We start from the raw sequence: 19152 nt of genomic DNA on the forward strand, positions 1-19152 counted from the left end.
GATCTTCTCATTGTATTATTTCAAAAGAAACTACAGAGTTCAGGTAAGTGTAGAATTTTTATCTACCTACTTTGCTATGATACCTCTGATGCTTGGGACTCCACTAATCTAGGGAGCTGAATATTGGTATATAAACACTGAAATAAAATGAAAGCCCTATACCTAAAGTGAAAGATATGGCTTCTTGGTGATTAGATGAAATTCAGCCTTGTTAATGGCAGCTATACATGATCTAAGGAGAAAAGAATATGTGTATGTAGGTGGGTGTTGGGCTTCCCCATTGTGTAAAGATGCAAAGGATTCTGCAATTTTTTTGTCCTTTACCCTTCCCTAAAGTCTATAAGGCTGTATCAATTCTGTTACTCCATCCTCTTCATTCAATGTTTGTTCCAAGCTGTGCTAAATCAGATTTTCCTCAGAAGCTGAATTAGACTAGAAATTGTAGAAGCCATGCTCTTTTAATAACAGAGGTTTGAAGACAAGAAAGACTCCTGGATCTGTTAACCCCTTTTTAGATTCTGTTCTTTTAATCTTTTTTGCTTAAGCATTGTTGGATATATAATATAAATGTATATGCACATGTATGTGTATAAAAATATAAAGAACTTAATTTTAAACATGAAAATAAGCCAGAGGAAAGTAAGCCTGGACATTAGGTGTGTATTTTTTTAAATTAATTTTATTGGTGCATTGTAATTATAAGTTTATCTTACATTAGAAGAATATTCTGAAAGGCCAAGTTGTATATACACTCACAGATATATAGTAAAATACAAATAAATTATTGAAAAATAATTATTTCATGCTAGCTAAAAAGCATGGAGAATTACTTTTGTATTATTATAAAAGTATCTAAGGTTCACATCAAACTTACATTCTCTTACACTAATATTGGAAACTTTGAATAAGAAATGGAAAAGGAAATGGAGAGTTTGTCAGTTGGCATAGATAGAGAGGTTATTTGTTCCTGAGAACACCTATACTTATATTAATAAATATATGTTCAAAAATTTTTACAATGAGAATGGACATTATATTTTCAAAAACAGGTGATATAATTAACAATAAAATAAGAACCATCATTTTTTTAACTGTGGGCTAAAGTAGCAGTAAAATATGAAGTTGTGGATATAAATAGGAAATATAATCTAACTAGAATTAACTGTAAATATCCAAAGTAAATAAAATTTTTTTATATACTGTTTATTCAATGAACCCTATGTGATAGAGTTCACAATTCCATGCCTTAAATGGCACAGATCACTTCGTAGTACACGCAAGCCTAAAGGTAGCTCGCTACAAGTAAAGGATGAAGACTCCCATCTCTTTACTCAGACAGCCTGAGATTAAATTCTGGATCTGCCTCTGGCTTTATGATCTTAAATAAGTTACAGTACATAATTCTCTGTCTCAGTTTCTTCACTTTTTAAAAGATGAAAGTAATAGTTCTTACATCATAAAGTCTATGAAGATTTAAGAAGTTTCCTGAGTATAAAGCATTTAGTATAGTTTCAAGTACATAGTGAAAGATCAGAAATTCTTAGCTCTTCTCAATTATTTAAGGTATTAATAAAATAGAACCTACAATATACATCTTTTCATGGCTTACATTTTTCTTTCTCAGTAATTTGAAAACTCAAATATACAAATTTGCATAACACTGAATCATGAGTAAATGAATATTAAATAACATTTATCTTTTATAGGCTAATATATAAATACAAACTATATATTAGGATCCAGCAAATGTTATGAAAATATTAAATTTATTGCTATACACCATTGTGAAAGTTTCTTTTAAGGTAACCACAGTAAAATATATTGAGGAATATAACATACATTTTTAACAAATTGATAGTACTCAGTATTATTTTACTAATCTTAGTGAACATCTCAAGACAAAAATATTTAACTTTTAAAATTTACTTAAGATAAAACTAGAATGTGTTATGTTAAATGATATAAAAGTTTAACTGAAAGCTGTAGGATATAGAGTTATGAAATTTAAGTTGTTTACTTTGGACTTCCTAGCCATATTTTCCTAAGGGGCAGATATTTTCTTGTTACCTGAGAGCTGATCATGCGCTGAGATGAGCGAGCGATATTGGCAGGCAAACCAAAGAAACTAGGTTTGTCATCCTCTGGAAGCTTTTCGATAATAGCACGATAGTCCTAAATATAAAGAAGTGAAAAGTTTTTAACTAGAAACTGAATTTAAGAAACACTGAAATTAGAAAGAATAGATATGGTGAAGCATAAAATTATGAGTTACTCATATGTTCTGTCTAGGCAAATCTCACTTTCCATCTACATTTTATCTCAGTTATTTATAGAAAAATACTCTACCAATACTTTCTTGTGCATCAATTATCTGAACTATGTTTTCCTACTCCCAATTCCTCAAATACAAAGAGACTTGAATTGATAAAAACAAACATATTTGAGTGACTAAATACAATTATTTTATTTCATTTTATTTATTTTATTTTGTAGCACTGGAGGTTAAACCCAGGGCCTTGCATATGTTAGGCAAGCACTCTACTATTGAGCTATAACCCAAACCTCTTTTTGTTTTTTTGCAGTACTGGGAATGAAACCCAGGGGTATTCCACCTCCGAGCTACACCCCCAGCCCTATTTTTTCTTTACTTTGAAACTCAGAGTTGCAAAGGGCCTCACTAAGTAATAGTTGAGGCTGTCCTCGAACTGTGATCCTCCTGTCTCAGCCTCCCAAATGCTAAGATTACAAGTGTACTCTACCACGCCCAGCCCAAGCCTCCTTTAAAACATATTTTATTTTAAAAAAGGGTCTAAGTTTAGCCTAGTCTAGACTGGAACCTGCAATTCTCCTGCAATTCAGCCTCCTCCATAGCTGGGATTACAGGCATGTGCCAATACACAGCTATGTTAGATCATTTTTGGAAACCTCTTTAATTTCTTTTCTTGTAACCTACACAAGACCAATCTGCCAAGTGCAGTTCTGCTTATGTTAAATTAGAATAAATATTCCAGAAATATTTTTAACCTAGAAAAACCTGCAAACCAATAAAACACAGTCTGTTATGCAAGTACTACTTTGTAAATCATCTTATTACACATTATTTCTATACTTAGTCTTCAGTTTGCCAATGAGGTGTGATGAGATGCATTGATAATCCTACCATTTCATCCTAGGAATTGCTCTAACAGTGCATAACCTTGCTCTGGAAGTATTTATCTACACATTTATTCACTCATGACTTTCAATGAAAAATCAATTGCAGACCAAGAGGATATACTTGTTCTAGTTCAAAGATGGGAACCGTTTTGTTTTCATAAAGAAGCAAGCTGCTTTAAGGTAGGCATTTTATATGCATCTAAACTGTACTTGCTTGCCCTACTTAACAAGTACAGTTTAGATGCATATACAGTGCCTACCTTAAAGACTCCAACTCTGATCTATCATCTTTCCCATCCTTGCCAGCTACCTCTGAGGTATTTGCAAGGGAAGCATTGGACTCCAGGAAGCCCAGGACCCATAAACAATTTTTGGAAAGACATGCTGTCCTTTAAAATTCATCCTCTCCTTTAGCTCAGCATTTGCAAACTTCCTTGTTGTGTTCAATCACTATGCATTCAAGTGTATGTTTGTATATATGCGTGCGTGTGCGTGCACACTATCACACCTGCATGTGTTTGTCCCAGGAAACTTTCAGCATCCTACTTCTATCTAACTCAGAAAGCTAAACAGTGATTTTCAAAAATAATTCTTTAAGTTTAAAACTAAACTATTAGCTGGGCATAGTGGCACACACTTGTAATCCCAGCATTTGGGAGGCTGAGAAAGGAGGGTCACAGTTAGTGGACAGCCTCAGCTACTTAGTGAGACACTCCACAACTTAGTGAGACCCTGTTTCAAAATAAAGAATAAAAAAATAGGGCAGGGGGTGTAGCTTGGAGGTCAAATGCCCCTGGGTTCTATCCCCAGACCTAGAAAAAAATAAAAATGAAAAATAAAAAATAAAAAAATAAACTATTACTCTTTATAAAGATATATATGTATATATGTGTATATATACACATATATATTTGGTTCATTTCCAAATATTTCCAAGCTGTTAAGTCTTCTTATTTAGATTTGTGAGAGTCTTCTGTCTACATAGAACTATATAATGACTTGTCAACAAAATAACTGGTAGCCACATATCCAGACTAATTTTTCTTACTTGAACACAAATGAATATCTACTATATGATATCATTTACATAAACAGCACAAAAATAGCAAAACAAATCCAGGTGTTAGAAGTCAAAATAATGTACCCTTTGTGGGAGAGGAAGTAACTAGAAGGGAACATGAGAAGGGCTTCTAGGGAGATGATAATGTTCTCCTTCTTAATTATATACTGGCTATACTCATGTATTCAATGCATAAAAAATCACTGCATTGCATGTCTATGACTTGCACATTTCTCTGTGAATTTTATTTTTCCATTTAACTTTCAAACAGTTGAGATGAAAGATGCTAAGGTGCACTATCTGAAAAAAATTATATCCTGGCTATACTTCATTGTATTGTATATCTATGATGTGTACACTTCTATTTAAATTTTATTTTTTCATTTAAGCTCCAAACAGTAGAGATGGAAGAAGTTGGCTAGCACTAACTGATAAAATAGAGGATAAATAACTATGTGATATACTATTTGCTTATTCACTCTATAGCTCTTTTACTATAAGACAAATCCCATAAATACAACACTGTATCCACAATGCTTCAAACCAGACTATCATTGAACATATGTTCAGTGCAAGTTTTTAAATTAATGAGTAAATGAAAGATAGTGAAAATCAGACTGGAGAGTCAACAATACACAGATAAGATATTCAATAAGAGTAATATATTTAATGTAGATTTTTGTGTGTATGTTACTAAGGATCAAATCCAAGGGCATTATACCTCTGAGCTACATCTGCAGCCCTATTTTATTTTTTATTTGGAAAGAGAGTCTTGATAAATTGCTGAGAATGACCATAAATCTGTGATCCTCCCGTCTCAGCATACCAAGATTACAAGCATGCACCACCACACCTGGCTTTAATATTAATTTTTAAACTTGTTTTTTTTGACAATTATGTTATTGAAATGAAACAATTTTCTTAAAAAATATTTGGGTGTGAAAAACACAAAACTGAGAAAACTACATAATTGAATACATGTATGTATCTGTGATTCATGAAGAAATGTGTTAAAATAATACTTTTTAAAATATTTGTACTTTTATACTAATATAGGTTTGTGAAAAGTAAACAATTAAAATCTTTGGGCTATATTAGATGCTGTTTTCTAGAAAAGATGACTGCATTTTAGGAGGCTTTCATGTGATGACTGAAGGCAAGAGCTATAGTTCACTAAAATAAAAACATGTAAACAAAACAGTTGCTAAAAAAGACATATAAAGTGAATGTCTTTTATATATTTAGACTTGATTTAATTTAAATGCCAGAGCTGAAGATAGACATTTGTTAATTAATATTTAACTTCTTTTATATTCTTCAGTATATCAGATACAATCATGACCACCATGAAATAGCATATCCCCTATGCCTTTCTTCGAAGCCATGCTACTACATTCTTTGAGTTTTCCTCAGCTGCTTATTCCCTTCAAGATTTACCTACATACCAAAACCTATTATCACTATGATCAGTCAATCTTCAGTAAATACCTTAAAGTTTATAGGACACATTACTAGAGTTTAAAGAATCAGGACATGTATTCACAGTACAATTAGTCTGTACTGTGAATAATTACTTGTGCATTTGAAAAGAAATAACATATTTAACAATGTAAGAAATTATTCAAGTATCTATGGTACAAGTAGAGATTGAACGTGATTTGTTGTACCTACCAAAATGCTGCAGGATTTTGGCAGAGATACAGAATACTGAAAAATGCTTTTTCTGTTCTTTTGGTTTAATTCATCAATTACTGAAGAGTTAAAAAACTGTTTCAGGTATGACTGAAGAACTCTAAGGTCAAAATAGTTATCTATACGTCCTCCATAAATAGCATTTTCAAGTAAACCATGTACAAATTCCCATTGTATATCTTTGGTACCTATAAGTAAAAACAATTTTATTAATTTCATTTCTAAAATATTAAAAAATGTCTATGATTACATTTATAGGACATGGTAATATATAAAATACATGTCATTTTCTTAAGTAATAAATATTAATAGCTAATATTTATTAAGAAACTTTAATGTAAAGTCTTCTAAATATCCTTTCTTTATAAACTCATACAATTCTCATAGCAAACACAGTATTAATACAGAGAGAAAAATTTAAATTTGAATCACCAAAATGAGAAAAATCATATATTCCTGTAAATAAGGCATTAAGAATTCATAGCCATCCTTTTTTTCTACTATATGATAATGCCCATCTAAAACAGAGACTCCTTGAAAGAATTTATCTAAACCATAATTTTATATAATATTTGATGAACCATTCAATTCACAAAATAACCTAACAAGAAAACTCTATAAAATACCTTCATACACTATAGTTTGCCATATGTCATGATTTCCAGAGTCAGTTATCCATTTTCTATTGTATTAGAAGAAAAATATAGCAAAATGAAACTTTTATATAATATTATTTCATTTGCAACAGAGGCATCCTTATAATCAAAATTCAGTGGCAATGTTAAAATATATAAATTAAATTTCTGATTCTTTGTAGATATAGGAAATTCATAGCTATATTTAAGCTAACTAGTTAACTTTTGTTAGTATTACTAGTTTAGTTTTATTTTATCACTATAAAATTCAGATATAAGAATAAAAATTGGTATTAGTATTAATATATACCCTGGGATATAAGTGATTTATATTGTCTTCTGAATGATAAGGGCATTTATATTGTAAAGGAATAAAGTACTTTTCTATCTTCCTATCAATAGTGGCTAAATAGCAGGGGACTTCACCAAGACTCACCAATTTTCTCATTCTATACATTAGTAATAGATATGCCAGTCTTGGTAAGTAGTTTTCCAAGGAACAGAGACATTTATATACCTAATATAAACTATAGTGGCCATTATATAAAATATTTTATAGAAATTTTATAAAATCTTATTTTTCTTTCTAAAGACAAAAGAAAATGAAAACTTAAATAACAATGAGCAATAATACACAAACAATTGCTTAACACAATATACTAAATACACCATATGTTAAATTTTCATGTGGCTTTTCTCATTTAAACCTCTTAACATTTGAGCAAAATGCGATATTTATAAATTAGGAAACTGAGGTTTAAATGTTAAGACACTTGCTTAAGTTCCCATGGCTATTAAATTTCTATATAAATTTCCCAAACAGAACTTTTATTGTCTTTTTTAAATTTAGTTCTACATATATCAAGTCCCTTGATACCAGGATATTTTACAGTCATAAGAATATACAATTAGATTTTTACCATAATATCAAGTTTCCTCCTTTTTCATTAGTCCATATTAATTATACATAATAATAATAGGTTACACCAGGCATATTTGTAAGTGCATGTAATATATTGACCATATCTTTTTCCCATTACCCTCCCCCAACCTCTCTCTTCTCTAACAATCTCCCTTCTTCCTTCATATTTTCTCCCCAAACAACAGATTCTATACATGAGAGAAAACATACAATACTTGTATGTGTCTAGCTTATTTATTTATTTATTGGTGGTACTGGGGTTCCTGGAAACCCTTCTACCTCCGGGCTACACTCCAAGCCAAGACCTATTATATATATATATATATATATATATATATATATATATATATATATATATATGTTTTTTTTTTTTTGAAACAGGGTCTCTTAAGCCAGTGAGGCTGGCTTCGAACCTGCGTGATCCTCCTGTCTCCGCCTCCCAAGCACAGGGATTAAAAGTGTGCATCACCATGCCCGGCATGCTTATTTTGTTTAACATGATGATCCCCAGTTCCGTCCATTTCCTATTAGATTATATATATATGTACGTGTGTGTGTGTGTGTGTGTGTGTGTGTGTGTGTATACACCACATTTTCTTTATCCATTCATTTGTTGACAGTTCCTCACCAATGATTACATAACTTGGCTATTGTGAAATGTGCCACAATAAACATGGGTATATAGGTATCTCTATGGTATGTTGACTTTAATTTCTTCAGATACATACTGAAGAATGGGTATAGATAGATCATATGAAACTTACATGAAACTCCATACTGATTTCTACAATCACTGTATAATTTACATTCTCACAATGTACAATGGTTCTTTCCCCCAACCTTTCATCCTAGCAAGCATTTGTTGTTTTTTGTATTTTTTAACCACAGACATTCTGATTTGGGTGAGATGGAATCTGAATGCAGTTTTGTTTTGTATTTTCCTGATGGCTAAAGATACTCAACATTTTTAAATATAATTACTGGCCAAGGCCATTTATACTTCCTGTGAGAAGTGTCCACTTAGTTCATTTGCCCATATCCTTACTTTTTAAAGTTCATTATATATTATGAATATTAATCCTCTGTCAAAAGAATTGCTGGCAAAGACTTTCTCCCATTCTGTGGACTTAGTTGATAGCATCTATCTTTCATTTATAATTTAATGGTGTCACATATGTAAAAATTAGAATTCCATCACAGCCTGAAACACAAAAAAAATCATCCAAGCTCTGTGCTTTAGTTTCCTCTTTGTAAACGGGCATTAACAATACTTGTCTTATATTGGGTATTATGAAAGTCCAATAAATGTTCAAAAGTAGTTGGGAAAGTAACTAAGTTTCTATGCAAACTAAAGCTTTAGTGGGTATCTTTCAAAAACTGTCAAAATAACCAAAGCCAACAGCTCATGGAATTCATGAAAATAGTTATTCTTGAATAAGGCAAGAAAACGATGGGTTATATATAGAAAGAGGTAGTGGGAGGTGGTTCCAGAATGGTGTTTTAATTTAGGGCTAGTTATACAATTCTATTGAATTATATATTTACATTCACTATTCTCATGATTTAAAACATTCTAAAAAAACCCAACTTGGAATACTGTTTGGCATTAATAATGGTGAGAAATTGCATGTCAGACCACCTGGCAATTCTACTCCTAAATATACACCCCACAGACATATATCCATATATTCTAAAGCTATAGCAGCATTATTCATAATCATCCCAAACTGAAAACTACCCACATGTCGACCAACAGAAGTATTTATAATCACACAACAGCATGCTATTTAGTCTTGAGAATAATTATGAACCACAACTATATGCAACCAGTAGATGAACTATCACATATAATTTTAACTGAAAGAACCTAATCACTAACACATCCATGTTGTATTATTTCAGTTTTAGAGAAACAGGCAAAAAGCCAATCTATATGAATAGGTCTCTTTACCACAGGAGCAGGGTAGGGGAAAAATAGGGGATTGCAGTGACTGGAAAGCAACTATGAATGACGAGTGTTATCCGGGGAACTGGTAATGTCCTGTTTCTTGGTTAAAATCCTGGTTACACTACTGTGCTCACTTTGCAGAAATTTCATTGAGCTGTAATCATATATAAAAAGTACTTTGTGACATATAACTTCATAAACATAAAAGTTAAAATGAGACTTGGCAACATCCTATGTGCCATCCTTATACTTTTGCTAACACACACACACACACACACACACACAAAAAAAAAAAAAAAAAAAAAAAACAGAAAAAAGTTCTGATACTTATGATGGACTGGGTTTTGTTATAGATGCCAAGGATGTAGACAGTAAACAAGAAAAAGACCATGCTTTAATGTAGATTATACTATCATGGATAGGGAAAAACAAAATAAAGAAATGAGTAAATATATATAATAAAATAATATATACAAGAAAATATCAAATAGTACTAATGTATCAAAACAGTAAACAGAGGGATAGAAAATGTTTGAAAGGGTGCTAAAGTAAAAGTAAAATGACAAGGTAAGAAGTTATAGATTAGACTAAGGCTTTAATGAAGTTGAAGAGAATCATAATGTGATTTGGAAATGGAAAGAGACAGAAGTTGGCAAAGCACTGGATATTCGAGGATGAAGGGGAAAAATTCCAGGGTGATCATAGGTCTTGAGCATGAAAAAGTACATAAAGGGAGATCCCATCTACTGAAATGGGCCAGACTTAGGGAAAAGTAGTTTCGATGGTTGGTAGGGTTGTCAGGGGAGTGGAGAGACAGAAATTGAGAGTTCTGTTTGCGATTTTAAAGTTTGAGATTTCTATCAACCTACTCTGCTATCTAATCTATCATTGGTCTTAACTCTAGTTGCCCTTGCTTCAGTTTTGTGCAATAAACTTTAGGGATTGGACTGTTTCTGTCTTAGGAGGCAGAGCTAGATGCTTTTAGAGAACCACATTATATGGCTTATTTCTTGCAGTACTACAGTATATTATTTGTACCCTCATTATTTATACTTAACTAAGGCTCTACAAATCTTTAGGAGTGACCGTAGATTGTTACACTCCTGAATTTTAGTAATTCCCTTAAAAAAAGATCTGAATAACTCGGTTGAAGCCTGAAACTTTGTAGGCCACAAAATGAAGACAGGTTCTTTCTAGTTTTCTGCTTCCTGAGAACTATAGATCAATCAGATATTTAATGAGTTCTATTAAAACCAACTACAACAATAGATAATGTATGAACCCTCAGATAACACAAGCATGGCAGTCAGGATATAAAAAACTAAATAAAAGTCAGGAATCTAATTTTGTGATAGGAAGTGAAGCCATTTATGAAAAATCATATAGTTAATAATACTGCAAATCAAACTTATCATTGCCAGAGATAAAAAATTTCATTGTTTGAACTTACCTTCAAAGAGTCTATCAATAATGTTGTACCCAGCCCGAAGATCTGATAAAGAAAACTCATAAAACTTGGTCCAACCCTGTCAAAACAAATTTAAGTAGTAAAGAAATAAGAAGTATTTGAAGATAATATATATCTATCAGTGTACCTACAATTTTAAAGAAAATGTGTAATATACACTAAAAATATAACTTCTAAGAATTTTTTATAAAATCAAAATATAACTAAAACAAAAAATCTACAAAGCATGAAAAGTATATAATAGTTTAATATTACTTTTTTCATTTAAGTATATATAGTCAGAAAAAATTGGTACAAAATTTTTATTCTTGTTACTGAGTATACATTGACATATTTCCCATGCTTCAGAAGTATAGATTTTTCTCCACAGAAAACAGAAATAGTCCCCCTAAATGATTCAAAAGTATGTAACATATTTTCTGTACATTCATTCATAATGACTCTATAAAACATTCATAAAACTAATATTATAATGCTCTTATAAAATATTCACAAAACTCTATTGTATATAGAATATGAAATATTACTTCTAATTTATAATGGCCTTCCCTTAACAATAACAAATTATGCAACAGAATAAATTCAAACTAAAATGCTCTAGATTTAAGATAATATTTAGGAATACTAATTCAAATTCATTCATCATTCAATAAATATTTCTTAGATATGTATTATAGATGTGGCTCCAGAAATATGTGTGAATGCAAACATAAGCAATCTCTGTTCTCATTTAGTTCTCAGTAAAATCTAGAGAGGAGTTATGCAGAGATGATCACTCAAATACATGTATGACTATAAACTAATAAATTTCATGTTAAAAACATACTTGTTATGTATAAGAATGTGATTGGACCTAGTCCAAGAGGTGAGGAAAGTGATCATAATGAAAAAGACAAAAGTAGATAAATTTGAGAATTGTGAGGAAAAAATTAACAGAATTTTTATATTGGAATTTGATGGACAGTAAAGATACCAAAAGAAGTGCCATTAAGAATGAGGAGGGAGAGAATGGGGAGAGAATTGAGGAAGGGCTAAATGAGTGATGTGTGCATGTATGCCTCTACCATTTTGTACTCCATTAAGATGTATGACACCAATGTACCAATAAAAGGAAAGAATGATTTCTAAGGTGATGTTGTATTCAAATAGATGGCAATCAATCATTGATAAGAGGAACACTGAAAGAATAAGATAATTCTAGCTATTTGTAATTATAAAAATACTCTAATAAAATGTAAATTTCAGAATATCTCCACCACATGTTCTTAGTTACCTGTGGAATATAATTTCTTCTTTCTTGACACGCAGCATGAAACCATGCAAAACTAAAGAGAGCATGAGCTCGATGTATATTATCTTTTTTGCTAATTTGCTCAGGGGTCCAAGACTCATAAGTACGCATTAAATTTTTCTTTAAACCTGGAGGTGACTAAAGAAAAGAAGTTAACAGATGTTTTAGTACTTAAACCATTACAATGAAAAGAATTCTGCTTTTAACATATTTTCAGGCTTTTTTGGCTTTGAATTTTAATAAATGTAAAACAAAATGCAAAAAGAACACAATGTTGAAAATAGTCTGAATGTAAATCTTGCTACTTGTTCATATCTGGCAAAGTGAAGATTTTGTTCATACTCTTTTACTTATTTACAAATTCAAATCACTTTGGCTCAATCTGCTGTTATTGGCAAAAAAATCTACAGATTCACATTTTGGCTACATCATTTCTTTTTTTTTTTCTTTTTTTTTTGTGGTACTGAGGATTTAACCCAGGGGCATTCTACCTCTGAGCTACACCCTCAGCCCTATATTTTATTCTTTTTATTTTGAAACAGAGTCTTACTAAGTTGTGGAAGGCCTCACTAAGTTGCGGAGGGCCTCACTAAGTAGCTGAGGCTGGTTGCAAACTCAGATCCTCTTGTCTTAGCCTTTCAAGTACTGGGATTACAAGCATGTACCACCATGCCCACCTTGGCCACAAATTTCTAATAGATGTAGATTTACTTTATATGTGTAGTTTAAGAGAGAAAAACATGTTTGAGCATGATTAAGTATGCTTTAAAGATTCAATTATTGCTTTAGTCTCTAAGTCTGGGTTTCATAAAATGCAACATTTTCATTGACAAATGTTTTCATATAACTAATCATTTGCTTTCATTTTTAAAAAATGAATAAAGGACCATTCCAAAATTCAGAATTACCCATTTCCTTTTAATTAAAATTTCTCTAAAACAAATCAACTTCTACAACCTTGAATTTCCTCTAAGACATTTTCCTCAAAACAAAACAAACAGAACCCACAAGAACTACCATGTAAACGAAACCAGCATGCTTTAATATAGTCCAATATAGTCTTTTTTATTCTACTTACCAAGTTTGACTTAATTATGTTACTTCAAAATGTAGAACTATAAAACTAGTTTTAAACATTTTATATCTAACAACTCATTTCAAAGATAAACCCAGAAAAGTTCTTCAAAGTAAAAAATATATAACCAATAGTATTCAAAATAACCAATGAATGATCAGTACAGTTTATTTTTGTTACTAAAACAAAATCACTATTTATAATAAAAATGTGATACATATTTGTTAGATGGCACAACTTTTTATTTTAATATTCCAGTTACCTCTTAATAGTTGCTATTTCAATTTCCATGAGGACTTCAATATACCATTTACATATAACATAAACTTATTTTCCTTATACATTAGTGCAAAGCACTGACATTGCTAGGCAATTAGACACAAATGCAAACACAAAAACTAAAAATTATATATGGTACTAGTACTCAGTTAAATCAAAATGGCCATTCTTCCAAAAGTGATCTACAGATTCAATACAATACTCATTAAATTACCAAGGTTGTGCCTGACAGACATATAAAAATCAGTTTTAAATATTTTTGGAACAATAAAAACCCCAGAACAGCCAAAATAATTATTAGGAACAAGAATCATTCAGGAGGCCTCACAATAACTAACTTCAAATTATACTACAAAGCCACAGTAATAAAAACAGCATGGTCTTAGTACAAACATAGACACATAGACCAATGGAGCAAGAGAGAATACTCAGAAACAAATCCGTACACTTATAGCCAATTGATTTTTGACAAAAGGGGCCAAAAACATACACTAGATAAAAGATAGCCTGTTCGCCGGGCGTGGTGGCGCACGCTTGTAATCCCCGCGCTTGGGAGGTGGAGACAGGAGGATCGCGCAGGTTCGAAGCCAGCCGCGCTGGCGTAAGAGACCCTGTTTCAAAAATATAAAAAATAGGTCTGGGAGCGTAGCACAGAGGTAGAAGGGCTTCCAGGAACCCCAGTACCACAAAAAAAAAAAAAAAAGATAGCCTGTTCAACAAATGGTGTTGGCAAAACTGGTTAACCATATGTATAAAAATGAAAATAAGCCCATTTATCACCCTGCTCAAGAGTCAATTCAAGATGAATCAAAGACTTAGGAATCAAGACCAGAGAGACCTCGCAGCTCCTTGAAGAGAACATAGGCCCAATACTTCAGCACATAAACACAGGTTAAAACTTTATCAACAAGACCCCAAAGTCAAAAGAAATTAAAAGGAAGATTAATACATGGGATTGCATTAAACTGAAGAGCTTCTGTGCAGCAAAGGAAAGAATGAAAAACCTCAACAGCGAGCCGATAAAATGGGAGACAAATTTGCCAACTACTCCTCCAATAGAGGATTAATATCTAGAATATGCAGAGAACCAAAGAAATTCACTGCTAAGGAAACAAATAACCAAATAAAAAAATGGGCAAGTGAGCTAAATAAATACTTCATAAAAGAAGAAATTCAAATGGCCAATAAATGTATGAAAAAATTTGAATATCATTAGCAATCAGATAAATGCAAATCAAAACTACCTTTAGATTTCACCTAACTCCAATAGAATGGCAATCACTGAAAACACAAAACACAACAAATGCTGGTGAGGATGTGAAGAAGTGGGAACTACTTTGGAGGGATTGCAAATTATTGCAACCACTTGAAAAAACAGTATGGGATATCCTCAGAAGAATGATATGATCCATATGATCCATATGATCCAGCTCCAGCAATATCACTTCTGTATATCTACCCAAAAGAATGGAAACCAAAATACCAAACTAATGCATGGATATCCATGTTCATAGCTGCATAATTCACCATTGTGAAAACCATGGGACCAGCCAAGATATTCGTCAACAGATGAGTGAATTACAAAACTATATGGTATGTACACTCAGCCATAAAGAAGAACAAAATCACATCATTTGCAGGGAAACGGATGGAACTAGAGAATATTATGCTAAGTGAAATTAGTCAGTCACAAAAAGTAAAAAATTGGATTGTCTCCTTTAGATGTAGAAGCTAAGGAGAAAAAGGGTCATAGGGGGAACTCTAGACAAAGGAGAAACCATAGATGAGCAAATATGGTGAACTAATGAGGAGAATGGGGGGGGACTCCATAATGTACATGAGGTACATTCATAAACATTATCAAAGTCAATCAGTAAGCCAAACACGAGAAGGATATGTACACAATGGAATTTTGCTCAGCCATAAAGAAGAACAAAATTACATCATTTATAGGGAAATGGATGGAACTGATGGAACTGGAGAACATTATGCTAAGTGAGATTAGTCAGTCACAAAGGTAAAAAAATATGATGTTCTTCCTAATATGCAGAAGCCAAAGGAAAAAAAGAGTCCTAGGAGGAACTCTAGATGTAGGAGAAACCATAGATCAACATATAGTTTGATCTAACTGAGGGAGATGGGAAGAGGAAAGAGGAAAATTTCCTAATGTGCATGATGTATATTCATAAATGATTTCAATATACCAATTAAAAAAGAACTTAAAAAATAAAAGTAAAATAAGGTTGGGTTATAGCCCGGAGGTAGAAGGCCCTGGATTCAAGTTTCAGTCACACACACACACACACACACACACACACACACAGAGTAAAATAGTATCATGATAAGAATACAAGAAAGTGAATTGAAAACTATATCATATAACTCCTTTATCTCCAGATCCAGGGTCTAAAATCACCTTTTCAAACCATTAAACTACCAAAAAGAATATGTTGTCTAACCTTATGGGCTTTCAAATGAATTCTTTTTCTTCACTATCCTCTCTGTTTCTTTATTTCTTGGGATTGAAACTAAGGCCATTCTACCTCCAAACCTTCAAGATAGACTCCACATACCTTACTATCTTGTACCTCATTAAGATGTATGATTATAATTTACCAATAAAAGTACAGAATTATAAATTAGTACAACAACTACGGGATCTGTATGGAGGTTCCTCAAAAGACTAGGAATATAACCACTGTATGAACAAGCTATACCACTCCTTGGTGTTTTTTTTTTAAATATTAGAATCAGAATGATTCAGTGATACATGCTACATATGTTTACAGCAGGCCAATCTATAATAGCCAAATTATAGAACCAATTTATATATCCATCAACAGATGAATGGATAAAGGAAATGTGGTCTATACACACAGTGGAATTTTACTCAGCCTTAGAAGAATGGAATTATATCATTTGTAGGAAAGTGGATAGAACTAGAGAATATTGTGCTCAGTGAAATCAACCAGATTCAGAAAGTGAAGGGTTGTATGTTTTCTCTCATGTTTTGTTTCCTAGAGAGAAAACAGGAAACAAAAGGTTTGCTTAAACGAGGAAAGAGAAGAGTTGGAGGGCAAAGAGGAAGGAAATGGGGAGAGAGAAAAGTAGAATGAAGGAAGTAATGGTTCAAATAAGGTTATGTTCATATGAAGGTATCACTACCAATCTCACTAACATATGCAGGGAGGGAAGAGGGAAGCAGGGTGGGATGAGGATGAAGACACCAAGTGCTATGTGCATGTATGTTTCTATCACTTTGACCCTTGCTATGATATGTAACTATAATATACCAATAAAAGTAAATAGAAAAAGAAGACATGATGAGGAAATCAATCTTGTTTTCCCTTTGGGTAGCGAGAGGGAGAAAGGAGAGAGAAAAAAAGGTGGGGGAGAGAGTCCATTTTGAATAAACCACCTGTTAACTAAGCAGTAGATTCATATTCAAAGTATGAAATGGACTCTTGTTATAATTGTAAAAGAACTTTAGAACTAATAAATTCCTGTGTAAACATAAAAAGTGGCCTCTGTCACATCTGAGATCTTTCTGTGCTATATTTTTATATTGTATCAAAATAATAATAGCATATTCATTTTTTTGCGGTATTGAGATGGAATCCAGGGACATTGTACCTCTGAGCTAAACCCTCAAACCTATTTTTTAGTCCTTGTATTGTTGAAACAGGGCCTCAGGGAGTTACGAAGAGCCTTGCTAAGTAGCCGAGTCCATCTGTGAACTGCAAACCACAACCATCTGGTCTCAGCCTCCCGAATGCTGGGATTACAAGCACACACCACCACAATCGACAAGCAAATTCTTTTTTTTTTTTTTAAAGCACACTATATCCTATAAAAATTCTAATGTAAGCCGGGCACTGTGGCACATGCTTGTAATCCTAGCATTCAGAAAGCAGAGACCGGAGGATCGAGGTTCGCAGACAGCCTCAGCTACTTAGCCAGGTCCTTTGCAACTCAGTGAGACCCTGTTTCAGAAAAATAAAAAGACTAAAAAGTAGGGCTGGGGGTGTAGCTCAGAGGTAGAATGCCCCTAAGTTCCATCCCCAGTGCTGCAAAAAAAAAAATTCAGTATAAAAAATGATAAAATATAATGTTTGTTTGTCCAATTGCTTTGTTTTAAAAGTAAAATCATTCTTCTGAAGTAGTTGTTAACATAAAAGAATTAACACAATTCAAATTGGTACTTTAAGAATACTACAATGGACAATCATTCTTTTTGCAATCTTTTTCATTCGATCTTAAAGACTTGTTTAAAACAAAAAACAATGCTAATGATGGTTAAATATATTTAAGTTTGTTTTTTTAAAACACTGTTTATTAAACATTTTTTGTTTGCAAGTTTTATTTTCTTCTTATATTGCTGGTGCACCTCAATAATAAAGAATGGGGGGTTTCATTATGGCGCATTTGCACATACATAAAACACAATTTGATCAATTTTGTTCTCAGTATATCCCACCCCATCTCCTCTACTCTCTCCCCTATTTTTTATATTTTTATTTGGAAACAGGGTCTCTTAAGCCAGCAAAGCTGGCTTCGAACCTGCCTGATCCTCCTGTCTCCACCTCCCAAGCACGGGGATTACAAGCGTGCACCACCACTCCCAGCTACAAATTCAATTTTAATATAAGTAGATATAAAACAAGCATTCAACTTAAAAAGTCAGAAAGAACAAAAGTAAAAAATGCAGAAAAAATATACTTAAAAATGTAGAAAATCAGTGAATAGAAAAAATAAAAAAGTATGACTAAGTTTGACATTAATAATTTGGAAAAAACTGAATAACTCTAACAACTAATCAAAACATAAAAAATAACTGAAATGGGCATTTAATGATTTTATTGATGATATTATAGATACACACATATGTATAGTAATAGTTTTGAGAATCTCAATGAACATTATTATGTATGGTAGTTAAAATCATCTATATCGCATTAAGAAATATAAAATAAAATTACCACTAATTCAAATCAATTTAAAAATTTCCATTAAAATGTCATCAAATACTACCTTCTTAAAATTCTGAAAAAGGCTGACCATTTAAACATTCAAGTAGCAGCTCCTTTGCTTTTCTTCACATTGAAATATTAAGTTCCTCATACATGCCATACATGATATGGCAAGTACAAAAAAAAAACTGAAAAAATATCCACTGCTTTTATGGCTCATACAGTCCAGTCCTAGAACACAGGCCGTGGGAGGGTGTATGGGGAGAGTGGCTGCATCTGAAAAGGTTCTTTCTTACTAGATCACATAATGACATTCATTCAACATATTCCTAATATAAAGTCATCTGATCTTTGCATTTTTTTCCCTGTTCTGATGTGGGACTGGCACGTTCAGGAAAAAAAAAAAGTATTGATCTTAAATGACAGTTACAAACACTAAGAAGACACTTTGCCTTGGGGATATATATCTTCAAATATATATATATATATATATATATATATATATATATATATATATATATATACATACATATATGTATACACATATATATGTATATATATAGTCTCCATATATATGCCATGTATATCCCCATATATATAAATATATATTGTCCATATACATAAATATAGGCAGCCTATAACATAAATTCAAAACT

General features: G+C 32.1%; 1 protein-coding gene across 2 annotated transcripts in view; it reads right to left on the minus strand.

Moving 5' to 3' along the window:
- Positions 1–19152, minus strand: part of DYNC2H1 (dynein cytoplasmic 2 heavy chain 1) — a gene marked incomplete at both ends in the record, with an annotated part of 293921 nt that overhangs the window by 80111 nt on the left and 194658 nt on the right. For both annotated transcript variants that reach the window (XM_080694845.1, XM_080694844.1), the window contains 4 exons: positions 2068–2172; positions 5888–6096; positions 10864–10939; positions 12155–12310. In XM_080694845.1, coding sequence (XP_080550971.1) covers positions 2068–2172; positions 5888–6096; positions 10864–10939; positions 12155–12310 — 546 coding nt within the window. The remainder of the gene's footprint in view (positions 1–2067; positions 2173–5887; positions 6097–10863; positions 10940–12154; positions 12311–19152) is intronic.

This window comes from Muscardinus avellanarius (genome assembly GCF_963383645.1).
Source record: "Muscardinus avellanarius genome assembly, chromosome: 1".
Lineage (NCBI taxonomy): Eukaryota > Metazoa > Chordata > Mammalia > Rodentia > Gliridae > Muscardinus > Muscardinus avellanarius.